This window comes from Mixophyes fleayi, chromosome 11 (assembly GCF_038048845.1).
Source record: "Mixophyes fleayi isolate aMixFle1 chromosome 11, aMixFle1.hap1, whole genome shotgun sequence".
Classification (NCBI taxonomy): Eukaryota; Metazoa; Chordata; class Amphibia; order Anura; family Limnodynastidae; genus Mixophyes; species Mixophyes fleayi.
The window spans coordinates 24,704,719-24,718,025 of record NC_134412.1 but is presented as its reverse complement, the minus strand read 5'-3'; the positions used below and the strand labels follow the sequence as shown (position 1 = coordinate 24,718,025).

Here is a 13,307-nt window from a genome sequence, read left to right as displayed (position 1 = left end):
GATTGGCGATATTAAGCGCAAAACTACTTTTAGGGTTGTACCCAAGAAGAGCCACGAAGTCTCTGATCTAAAGTCATCCATATATTATATATCATTGGACAAGTCTACTTCCGTAAAACTGTAATTTTATCATTTAGTTTACGGTTTTATTGGTCAAATGAAGTCATGTGACTAAAAGTAAGACTGACTCCTATACATAACCTGTTACTTTTTTTAATCATTTGTATCTGCGGTGATTGCTGTGTTGTGCAGTTCTACACACCAGTGCAGTTTAACTAAGGATTTTCTCTGTTCACAAAATCAGGTTACTCATATTGTGTAGAGGATACATTCAAGTTATGCACACATTTTTATACCACTGTGTAGTACCGTCAATAGCCTGCAGGCATCGCTGTTGCTGCCTTTATCTCTCTAAGGAGAACTCTTAGGGGAAGATCTATCAATGGAAGATTTTATTCAGAAAATAAAAATCGCCATAAATAAATTGATAACTAATTCCGCAAACTCTCCAATCTATTGAAAATCAATTTACTTTAAAATTAGACTATGTTCGCTGATTTTACTCTACCGAGCAAAATCATTAATTTTACCCATTAATTGGAAGAGAAAGTGTCTTTCAAATGGGAGCAGAAAGCCCACTAAAATGCCTTGCCAATAGAAATAAATGGGAAAAGCTCAGCCAATCACATGCAATGCTTACATGCTGATGGCGTGTGATTGGCTGAGCTGGTACTGAGCAATAGGATTGGTAACAAAGCAGGAAATATGCCTGTTCTAGTGTGTCCCGCGCACTGGGACTGGCACTGGGCATGCTGGGATTTGTAGTTCCTCACTAGTATTTTATTTTATCTTAAAAAAAAAAGAAAAAAATATTTACTTCACAGAGACTATTTTCCCCGTTCATTTAAATCAGCAGTCTACTGCTAAGGGGTATATTTACTAAACTGCGGGTTTGAAAAAGTGGGGATGTTGCCTATAGCAACCAATCAGATTCTAGCTATCATCTTGTAGAATGTGCTAAATAAATAACTAGAATCTGATTGGTTGCTATAGGCAACATCTCCACTTTTTCAAACCCGCCGTTTAGTAAATCTAGCCCTAAGGGTTTTCTGTGAATATTCATATGTATTGTCCATTGAATTAAATAAGGCGTTCTCACTCCTCTCACTGGTTTGCAGGTCATCGCCTGAAAATCACCACATAAATCACTACAAAATAGTAGATTTGGTCCAAATAGCCCTCTTTGATAGATCTCTCCCTCAGTCGGCCCTCAAACATCTTTAGCAACCGTTAAAACACAAAGGCTATAAGAATGACCTACCGAACATATAAAAGGGACAAATTAAACAATACACTTAATAGAATAAATGCATTTCTTCACCAATAAGTTAAGTTCAATTATAGGATATCTTACAGAACATTTAAACGTTCTATTACTTTATGATAATTCCACTTACTGATAAACCCAAGCCAATTACTGACCATTATTAATGGAAACATGTACCCAGTGAACAAAGAAAACCAAATGGGAAGAAGGGGGAAGGGGGGGGGGAATGCTCTGATAGTGAATAACGGGGTAATAAATATGGGGTAGAAAGCAGCTTTGATGGGCAGGAAGCAATGACGGGGGGCTGTAACATGCGGTCCATAAAAAGAAAATTACAATAAGTTATATTTCTCAATTTATATACACATATATATTTATAGATATATAAAATTTACAAATAGAATAACAATTTTATAATAGCTTACAATGTAAACTGCCTAGTACAGGGGGAGGGGGAGATTAAACACACATTCTGCAGCAGGTCCATTTTACACAATTAATAAACAAATGCAAACGGGTCTTTTCATTTAAGACGTCATTGAGTTCCGACTTTGCCCATAGCAAAGATGTGTAAGTCGGATTTTCAGCTTCGAAGGGGGAGCACCTAGGTTATCCACGGTGCCTCTTCTGAACTGGCTGCCATCGGCAACTCGTAACAAAATTCAGTTTCACTGCTAACTTTACTGTGCACATTCAGAGAGAAAAGGCACTATATTTAGAAAGCACTGACGGGTGACACTCTGGGACCGAGATCTGCAGCGTGTCTGTTTGTATCCAGTTTTGTGCTCCTTCCCAACATGGTAAAGTTAAACCACTCCTGATGGCAGCTGTTGGTTCATGACTTCTCCATCCCCCCAAACATTGTACGTTTGCGGCGAGACTCCAGGAATGTGTTATATAGGCCGTTACGCCTTATTGTAAACAGCTTAAGGAAAAACAGCAGGAGCTCCATCCGTTTCCCCTAACCACAGTAAACCAAGGAGAAGATTACCCTCTGCCTTCCCCAATTTTACGTCCTTCCACTTCTGCTCAACAGGGTGCAGACGCATGCTGTGTCAATCCGGATCCAGCGCCACCCAACCATCTTGTCATCCATGGTCAGCGCCCGGACGTAGGACTGTTTTGGTTTGCACTCCGATATCCATTGTCTTTTGTCCACCCCTCGGCAACCATTAGTCGTGCCACCAGCGGGGTTACACTTGGTTTCAAAAAAGTACTGCTTCAGGGGTCCTCTGAGCGTCTGAATTTCAGACATGATGGTTACGGTCTTACCCCGATCATCCACAGCTGATCGCTTGTCTGTAACCCAGACATTCATGCTATCACATACGGAAAGATCTCCCCTCCGAGATGGGCTGATTGACTCTGAGCCCCGTGCCCGTTTGACACGGGAAGTCCTGTTGGCTGGTTCATAGTGTGAAACGTTGTCCTCAGCCAAGAACAAAAGTGGAGGTCCTGAGGGCTCCTGACTAGAGAGGGCCACTCTAGGAGAATAAAGGTTCCATTCTTTACCGGACATGTCGGAATAGGTGGTCTCCAAGTCTGGGAAGATCCCTTCGTAAAGTCCCTCGGTAAGATTAGAGGGTGCCTGTGTTTGGTCTGAGGTATATGAGGAATTCTCAGGGCCATAATCGCGGTCAGTGCTCTGGTTCTGGAAGGGGGCAGCGCTGATGGCACAAAGGTATGAGATCACCATGACATAAGGGCGGAGGACCATTACTTAATCCACCTCAAACAACTGCGAAGAGAAGAAACGACACAATTAGAAAACATCGCTCATTTAGCAGTGAAGCACAGGCATTCATTACTGTTAAAATCGGCAAACTTATCCAATATACTTAACATAAATGCCAAACACAAGTGAGCTCAAGATAACTACACAATGAAATGAGCAACACAAATCAAATCTAAGATAGACGCTCGTTATTCTTGAATTCAGAAGTATCTAATTTTGGAACCTCCGCGGCTGCCCTCGTTGCATTTCACCTTTACGACACTGGTACCGCTGTATGTGAGTGGTTACGTTGCCCTCCGCTAATGATCCGCGGTATCACAGAGCCAGCAGTATGCAGTCAAACATTGAATAAAGATTTAGGAGACTGTGATAAAAGTTGTGGAACTCCCAGATGTAGGAGTTACTGCTTTAAAAAGTTAGCTGGCAGGGCATGATGGGACTTGTAGTTTCACAACACCTGGAGAGCCAGTGGTTGGCCTGCCCTAGATATATACCACTGCAAATGTGTATAGCTAACTGCATGCTATACCAATAGGCAGCGCCGGTGCTAGGGTCCTTGGCGCCCTAGGCACAGTGTGAAAATCGCCGCCCCCCCCTTTAAAAATCGCCGCCCCTCCCCTTTAAAAATCGCCGCTGCGCTTCCCTCCCCTCAGCTAGCCTCCCCACCCCTCCCCATGTCGTTCTTTAACTTACCTGCATGAAGCTGCTCCTCTCTGCTCTGTCTTCTCCCCTCCACTCACAGACACTGTCGGGCCGTGATGATGACATCATCACGGCCTGTCACTGTCAGTGAGCGGAGGGGAGAAGACAGAGCAGAGAGGAGCAGCTTCATGCAGGTAAGATTCAATAGCCCCTTCCCTCCTCTCCTCCCCGTGGATTTCCGTTTTTTTATTTTTATTTTGAGGCACCCTGCAGAGCCCGGCGCCCTAGGCAATTGCCTAACCTTGCCTAATGGGAGTGCCGGGCCTGCCAATAGGTCCAATTATGGTGGACCTACAGGCATTTATAGCCATCCCATGAGCCAGGATGATCGAAGAGAGCAATGAATACGGCATCCACAGAAACTAACAACTACTTCTGTCTATAGAATTTTTATGAATACTTCTTCCCAGGCTGCCCATAACTATGAGATATGGCTGACACGCTGGTTAATTCAACACACACACTTGGTAGGAGCAATATAACTTGCTAGAAGGACAATGTATTTACTTTTTTTTATTTATTAACTTTCATTATATAGCGCCTACATATAAGGTGCCGTCTAGATACTTTGAAAAACTTTAGAGAAAATATTTAATAGTTCACATCAGTCCCTGCCCCAGTGCAGGAATTTATTTAATTAGAAGTGTTTGCAGGGCAGTAACAATAAGATTTTTCGGAATTCCTCTTTAGGATTCTGCCACTAATAGTACTGTTCTCAGAATAATTATATAAACGTATGTCTGTAGAGTCTTTTAATCTGAGAACTTTATTCATTAACATCCACATATTGCCCTAATATTCTCAGCTCACATCTGCTCATCTACATACAGATGGTTTAGTGCAGTGAAGAGACCAATTCCTTTCTGCTCCAACATAATTAGTCTAAAATGCATGTTGCATAATATAAAAGATCTGCTAAAATATTCACAAATATACAGTGAGACGTTCTTTGGATCTCAGAACTGAATACATGCGCTATAATGTTATTCATCGCAGCAGAGGCATTTTCCCTTGCGCACATTGGACAGATGACCACTGAATGGCACTCAGCCCATCTGAGCCTATCTTACTGTTAGCAGATAGCCATCCCTTGTAAGCAATGTTATACAGGATTTTTATCTTTATTTTTATAGCACCAATCATATTGCACAGCTCTCTGCAGAGAATATTAAATCATATGGAAGCTTTTACATATATATTTGTAATTGTCACAAAATATCTTTTCAGTAGCTTGTTGTACGTTAGGGTTCTATCACTGCTCAATACCTGTCCAACCACTTTAATCAGAAAAGGTCTAAAAAAAAAAAAAAAAAAGTTCCATCACGATCGCCCTGCAAAAACAACACAAGGATCCCCTAATTACGATCCCCTTAGAGAAGTATGTATTTTGTAATATTTTATAGTTAAAGGCTTAAGGACACTATAGAGATAAAAGTCACAGTAACACAAACGTTGATATTCCTGAAAACGCAATTATACCTAGGTTAACACTTCTTGCTGTGTAACATGGAAATTAAACCTTTATTGGTCTGTTCACACTCCTGCTTCCTATGAGCAGCTTAAAATAGCAATCCCATGACAAAATCAGGTGTGTTTCCTTTTTACATAAACCACTGTGGCAGGGTATAATGTTGGTATTCACCATTTACCCTTGTTTGTTTCTTCAGACTGCTATTAATGATTCATCATGATTCTGGACTACCATGGCAACCACTCCGCTAAGGACAGGTGCGAGAAATGACATGATGCTTAGAAGGCAGTTGTATTTATTACATTTGTTGCTTTGTATTTATATAATTTTGTCACGTTTGTACTTGTGTCATTTTGTTCTAACCCCCTATGTATGGCTTTATGGAACCCTTGTGATACCTTATACATAATTTATGATTATAATAATAATACAAATTCTACCGGGGGGGGGGGGGGGCGGGGGGAATTCAATTAGCTCCAGAAGGTCAGTGAGACACTTTGCGTTCTGCGATTTTGACAGATGAGCGGAGGATTCTACCGCAACTGCCGGCAATGTACATGGCACTATGGGGCACATTTATCAATATTCACATAAAGTGAAAAGTAGTTTTCAATCCTTATCGCAATGATAAGGATTGAACTATTTCTCACATTTATGTACAGCCCTGCACAGAAACAGCAGTTCCGAAAAACTGCTGTTTCAGTGATAAAAAAAATCATACTTACCCCCCTCTTCGGAAGCGCTGTCTCCTGGTCTTCTCTTCACTCTTCAATTGCGCATGTCCAGTTCCAAGAACTGGACATGCGCACACAGATCTCCTCTCTGTCTCTGCAACGATAGTTGCAGAGAGAGCGCGCTGAGTGACAGGGAGGGATCATGTGATCCCTCCACACATGCGACAGCATTAGATTTCTTCAATTACGCTGAAGCTGGTGTACCTTAACATGACATTCTTAAATATGCCCCTAAGTCTGTAGCTGACAGGGAACTTCACCTACAGTATTTAAACTCCATAGAAAAATAAAAGTGTATTATATTATCTTGCCATATATTGCTGTCATTTTTAAATGAATGAAATTGGTATCTATTATTACAGATAATTATAGAATAATAATATTTTCTGTAAAGCGCTGCGTAATATGTAGACACGACATAACTGTTAACAAATAATGTAAAACTATTAGGAAACATAACATTCGTACTTATCCGGAGACGCCTCTTTCATCAGAGAGGTGTCAAATTAAATTTTGCTTTCTTGGTAGCAGCAAATGGTGAAATTTGAATCAAAATAGTTTTCTAATAGTTTGGAAATGGAATCCTGCACTTAGCAAGTTCCGTTGTCAGCATTCACAAGAGCTGAACATCACAGGGAAGGAGGGGGGGGGGGGGGGGGGAAATGTCCTTCAGCTCCTTTGACATAGTTTGTTAATTTACACAATTAAGTCAAATCCATACTTGACTGGATCTGCAGGGACTAAACATGCTATGAGGTTGTTTAGTGTATCTCTAAGCCTGCTAATCCCGAGACACAGATGGGGAAACCTAGAGTAGGAAGGGAGGGTCGCAGATAAACTCCTTTCATGGCAATATGCCAAATAGTAATTGTAATATTTTGTATTTGCCTATAGCTATGTACCTTTGGCTATGCAGAGGGGAGGGAAAAAAAAAAGTAACTAAGTCTAAACTCTGAATATTCTTTTGGTAAGGAAGCAATGAAAAACTAGGGAGATATCATTAGGATTACTTGATAAAACTTGTACACATTTCATTCATTTAAAGAAGCGCGCCTTATGTCTACTAATTACTTGGTAAAACATTTTTTTTAAAAAAACAAAGCTGAGCTTCCATCAATCTAGCTTGTGGCACTCCAGGTGTTGTGAAACTACAAGTCCCAGCATACCCTTCCAGCAATAAGCTGCTTTATATTGGCAAAGCATGCTGGGGCTTGTAGTTTCACAACACTTGGAGTGCCACAGGTTAGCCAAGCCTGGTCTAGTGCAAAGGAATGGAAACAAATCAGACTGGTTGCCCTGTGTTAACTCATGTTTGTGCTAATTGCATCATGTTCTTAAACAAGCACTAAGGGAGATGGCCGCTTTAAGACATGACCTCACCCAATGTACAGCCATATAGCAGTCGGGGGAAGATATATGAGAGGTGGCTATTTCCTGACCACAGCAGGCCCAATCCCTGAATAGGGCAGAAATAAAATTAGGCTTATTAAGCGGAAGTGATGTGTGCCTTGTCATTCATGATCCTCAGGTACAGTCCAATGAGTAGTGCTTGGATCCAGGGCTAAAAAGGCACAAGAGACAGATCACGTCCACATTCCTCACAAAAGAACATCTCATTCTATGAAATTCCTCCCAGCCCAGACAGGAAGAACAGTGGAAGCTCCTCACCTGACTGTTATAAGTCATGGATAGCATTACTTAGCATGGTAGCCATATTTACAGAATAAATATATATATATATATATATTAGTAAAGGAGAAATGTATCAACTGGGGAATTTCTTTAGCCATGTTGAATGCAAACATTTGAAACAACCAATCAGAGAATTGCTTAAGACAATTTGGTTACACACCAGTAAAGCGCAAAAAACACACAACACCATCCGCTTTGAGAAAAATCCTACTGGCAGTTCTCAGTCAGTAAACAAAAAAAATATTTAGAAAATTCAAATAAATAATGAATTTCAAAATGCAGCTTCGTAAACAATGGTAAGGTGAGATTAGTTAAACTCCTCTTTACTCCGCGTACGATGGTTCACATATAAACATATAGGGGCATATTCAATTCACCACCGTTCCGAGGCACTTTGCGGCGATGTATCATGGCAGATTTCTCTTCGCCTTCCCCATAGGGGCGTGAGGAGAAATCCGCGATGTTGCGGTACCTTAGTACCAGAAGAATTGCTGTTCATTGCGGCTAATTGAATATGCCCCAATCTGCTAACAAAACAAAAACCATGCATTACCATCACATGTTTTCCATTCCTTGAGCAGGACCACATTCAATGACAGAAAAATGGGCGCTAACAAATGAAAATATCTACATGGATAATGGCAATGTACCATACTATGCGGGTAATACAGAGACAATAATTGTGTCGCAGAAATCATTGTGGTTTATATTTGATGCATTTTTTCATCCTGCTTCCGGCGCGGACCTATGGGGGATTTCCATTTGTTCAGATACCCCTCACCCCTACAGCCTGGGCATGGGGTGATGGATCGATTGATCCCAGGCCGACAGAAAACGTCTGTTTCTGCCATGGACTCTTTATGTACTCTGAACAAGGAGTAATGTGAACTAGGATGTGGACTATTAATATAATGGTGAGGGTGGGGGATAATTTTTTAGTAGTGGGATATTAATTTATCGGTGGGTTGGTGGTGGGGGCTATTTAATAGCGGGGTCATGGTAGTGATGGGGAGATGATAGTAGGTCACGGTAATTTAAGGTGACATAATGGGATTATTTAATGCTGAATGTTAATGGTGGAGCTGGTTGGGGAGAAACCAGTCTATTTATTAAATGTGAATGCTATAAATGTAATTTATAGCAGCTGGTTGCAGGAAAGGGGGGCTTAATTATTAAACATAATGCGCCTGATTCATTAAGGAAAGGAAAGCAAGAAAATGAGTAACTCTGAACCTTGGCAAAACCATGGTGCAATGCAAGGGGTGCAAATGAGTTTATTATTTTGCACAAATAAAAATACTGCCTGTTTTTTCATGTAGGACGCCAATACTTGATAGCTTTATTTTTACACTGACATTAAAAGTTGATCTAGGAAATGCCCTACCCCAATTGTAAATCTGTCCTCATATTTTAAATTTACCTCCCCCTCCGATGCAACATGGTTTTGCCAAGGTCAAAAGTCACTCGTTTTTTTTGCTTAATCAACTGGGCCCAATATGTAATGGTCTCTGCTCTGCTTGTGGAAGTGGAGCACCTAACAGAACTGCAGGCTGCATTGCCCCGGCGTGTGAAGTGGATGGGAACGGGTTGGAGAGCAGCCTAGTACTGGCTAAACTGATAGCCACGCCCCTTGCACGTTGGCCACACCCCCAGAAACGGATTGCATCAAAATGTATCTGTCAAGAGTTAGCAGGAAAGAAGCAATTTGTTATATATCACTAGCAAGTTAGTAGGAGAGGGTAACTGTGTTGTAACAGTCATAAGTTTAGATCACTTTAATGTGAATAAAGGACGGCACTAAGATTTACTTCTCCGGTGATAGCAAAGCATGGGAACGCCTTATTAACAAGGATTGCGGTGATACATTTACCACTGCAGTCCTTCTTCAGGATGGCAGGAGATATTCAAAGGAAAAATGCTTCATTATTTAAATAAATATTTTTTTTCAATTGGGAACTCTAAAAAAAAATGTTTTACCTATCTTTAAATATAAAAATATACAAATAAATAAATAGTGAAAAAAGAAACAATGGGAGGAAAGTTGATGATTATGACAGTCACTTTGGGTTGGTTTCATGATGAAGACAATGGCAGTGTAGACAATGCAATGTCACATGAGGAATAAACACATAACATAGGCAAACCGAGGGGGAGGGGGGTTCTTAGTGCCTGGAAACCCCCCCCCCCCCTCCAAGCCTGGGGCACTGTATAATTATGGTGGCTGGATCCTGCTCCCGCTTCACACGGCTCTGCTTGAAAAAGGAGAGCTGCGTACACCTAACAGTAGCACACGCACATTGCCCATGTATATTATGGGGATAGGAAGAGTTGGAGAGCAGCCAAGCACGGTCTAAAATTATAGTCATGCTCCCATGCATGCTGGTCACGCCCACTAGTGGCGTGGTGTGGAAACCCCCTCTACAAATCCAGCGTTTGTCCTTGCATTACTTGTTTGCTAATAGCCGCCTTGCAATTGTTTATGATGTCTAGGTGGCCGACAGTCTTCATCTGTCAAGGACATCAGTTACCTGCACCAGTTCTCCAACAAGATGGGCTCATCTGCAGACACTTAGTAACTTAAACCCTGCACTGCTGGACATAGCCATAACATTTACTTGGTAGTGCACGACCCATAGAGCGTTACAGGTTTTTTTAAGAAGAGCGCTGAAATATTCAGTATTATTTACACTATATGAAAAAAAGAAGCATGTGTGGAAATGTACGAATGTTTAGGATACGCTTTTGATCTTGACATCTCTGGAATCCAGGAGACTTGCTGAAAACAGTACATATGTTTCAAATTATCTTCCCTCCTGTGATATTAAGAAACCGATACACACTTTGCACACAGACGCAGACTTGGAAGAGATCACATTGCTTTCATCCACACCAGCTTGGTCCCTGGCCAAGACCGTGAGCACGCTCCTCCGGCACAGATCAAATAGACTTCTGTAATTCCACCCCAGGCTCAGGTTAATCCTCGCACGGGGACTGAAGAGCAGATCACAACCCGCCCGACTGTATTCTAAGGCAGATATTACTGATAAGGACTGTGCCACCCAGCTGCTGCCTTGCTGGCGTGCTGACACGGATTGGCTCCCCCCTGGGGACAGGCTTCTCTCGGAGCTGGGCCTCCAGCTGTTTTTACTGGCATGGTTATCCGAGTGCAAGTGAGCTGTCCTACCCGTCGTGGCTCAATCCTTGCAAACTCTGGCGCTTTTGTTTGTTATTTATACAGCTCTTTCTGTCAATGTTAACTATTCGCTTACTCTTTACATATTAACTTTGTGCAAGCAGGGTCCTGTCACCTTTACTTTTATTGCATATTCCTGGGTTGTCGACAGTTTGTTCATCTGCTGTAAAATATGTTGCAAATAAATGATATTAATACTCTAGACGAGATTTGCAGTTGACATTTATTTCCATATATTGTGCAAACTTAGGGGCTGATGACGAGTTGAATTTCCCAAAGTTTGCGTGCGCAATTTGCACTTTGCACGCCCACAAGGAGAGTGCACGGCAATAGAGTCGCGCATGTCTAACACTTGCACCTCCTTCCAACTTAAGAGGTGGAACAGAGTAGGGAAGGGGCGGTCTATCGGAGGCCGGGTCACACACATGCAGCAGAGGCAGACGAGCCTGTCCAGATACATGTCTTTTCCACCTGCTAGATGATGACAGTCACCAGCACTAGCTAGCTGCTTCTGATTGGCTGATTGCGAATTCACCTCTGAAGCTGATAGGTGGATTCGGCTTTGATTTTGCATCTATTATATTAGGAATCTGTAGGCTTTTTTTTTTTTTTTGCTACTTTTCTGTATTATAATCAAGCCTAATAATGAATGTGTTTTGCTATCAAATGTTAACAGACTTTTCTTGTCCTTATGACCTGGTTTTGTGTAGGCGTATGTACATGTATGCAAGTCTGCTGTAAACTTGGCACATATGCTACAGGTGCAGAGCTGGACATATCTTGCGACACAGCATTATCGTAAATACGCTATTTTTACAGGCGGTATTTTTTAGTGTCAAGTCATACTTGCCTAGACTCCCGAATGCCGGGTAGGTCTCCCGGACTCCCAGGATGCTCCCGCATCCTGCTCAAAGTGTTGGGGACCTTGATGATGCGAGGGGCAGCCCGCCCCCCTCCGCACTTAATAAAAGAACAAATAAACAAAAAAACTACCAACAACATCTCTCTCTCCCGTCTCCCTCGTAGCTGAGTGCAGGCAACAGCCTTACAATATTCTTCTGGCTAAAGTACTGTAGCTATCAGGACGCACTTAAAGGATATTTTCCAGGGACAATAGGTTTTATTCCATAACAAAGTCGATGTTTCGGGCTTTGTCAAGTCTAGATAAAGGGATGTGCGAAGCCCGAAATGTCAACCTTGTATGTTGTAGAATAAAGCTTATTATGCCTGGAAAAAGTCCGGGGTGTGCTCCCTGATTACTATTTTCTCGCATAGCCGTGATTTGGAGTCCCTGCAGCCAGGCTAGATAAAATGTGAGTTAATATACGTCAATATGAGTTATATATACGTATACATAAAAAAAAACAATAATGCCTGATACCTTTTTATTGTCCTTTTGTAAAGTGAGGTTGCAGGAGTCTAAATCTAACACTAACCTGACAGGTTCTACACAAATCCACTCACCCATCCATGGACGTGACAAAATGACACATTACCACATAGAACGGTGGCTCAGTGGTTAGCACTTCTGCCTCTCAGCACTGGGTTCAATTCCTGACAGTGGCGGGCTGGCCCGGGGGGCATCGGCCCCCCGGGCCGCTCGGTCAGGCCGCTATTAGGGCCGGGGGTAGGCCAACCGGCCGCCCCCCGGCTGCGAAATACAATTCTTTCCCCCGCGGCCGCATCTGATGACATCAGATGCGGCCGCGTCAGTGCACAGGCGGCCGCATCACATGACAGGGGATGCGGCCTCGTCATCAATGACGCGGCCGCATCCCTTTTCATGAGATGCAGCTGTCTGTGTGCGTCCCGGCCATCACTCTCCCAGCCCGCGTCTGATTCCTGACCATGGCCTTATCTGTGTGGGGTTTGCATGTTCTCCCCATGTTTGCGTGGATTTCCTCCGGGTGCTCCGGTTTCCTCCCACACTCCAAAAACATACTGGTAGGTTAATTGGCTGCTATCAAATTGACCCTAGTCTGTGTATGTGTGTGTGTGTGTGTGTGTGTGTTAGGGAATTTAGACTGTAAGCTCCATTGGGGCAGGGACTGATGTGAGTGAGTTCTCTGTACAGCGCTGCGGAATTAGTGGCGCTATATAAATAAATGATGATGATGACCATATAGTGTCATGTCGAATAAACAAGGGATGAGGATGCAACATTGACAGCATCCTGACGTATGCTGATCAAGTGCTGCTCTACCCTACAGCACAGGGAACAAGCCTGGCCTTGTTTCTGAAAGGCTGCCATGATGAGTCCGGCTGAATGCCGATAACGGCTGCTAAACTTATACAGATCACTGGTCTGCTTTTAAGTTTTATTTGCAGCAATACTCACCCAGTGGGATACAGTAAAGGATACAAAGAAAACCCATCAAATTGCTGCCTTAATCTCCTATAAACAGTCTAATCCCTGTATATCTTGTGTTGGCAGAAAACAGGTTAACTCGTGA

General features: G+C 42.5%; 1 protein-coding gene across 1 annotated transcript in view; it reads right to left on the bottom strand.

The window, feature by feature from the left end:
* Positions 1 to 1,522: 1,522 nt before the first annotated feature.
* The window catches only part of NTF4 (neurotrophin 4), a 76,794-nt gene continuing 65,009 nt past the window's right edge, over positions 1,523 to 13,307 (bottom strand). Inside the window, exon 2 of the mRNA XM_075189683.1 lies at positions 1,523 to 3,065. Within this exon, the coding sequence (XP_075045784.1) occupies positions 2,337 to 3,044 (708 nt within the window). The 5' untranslated portion in view covers positions 3,045 to 3,065 and the 3' untranslated portion in view covers positions 1,523 to 2,336. The remainder of the gene's footprint in view (positions 3,066 to 13,307) is intronic.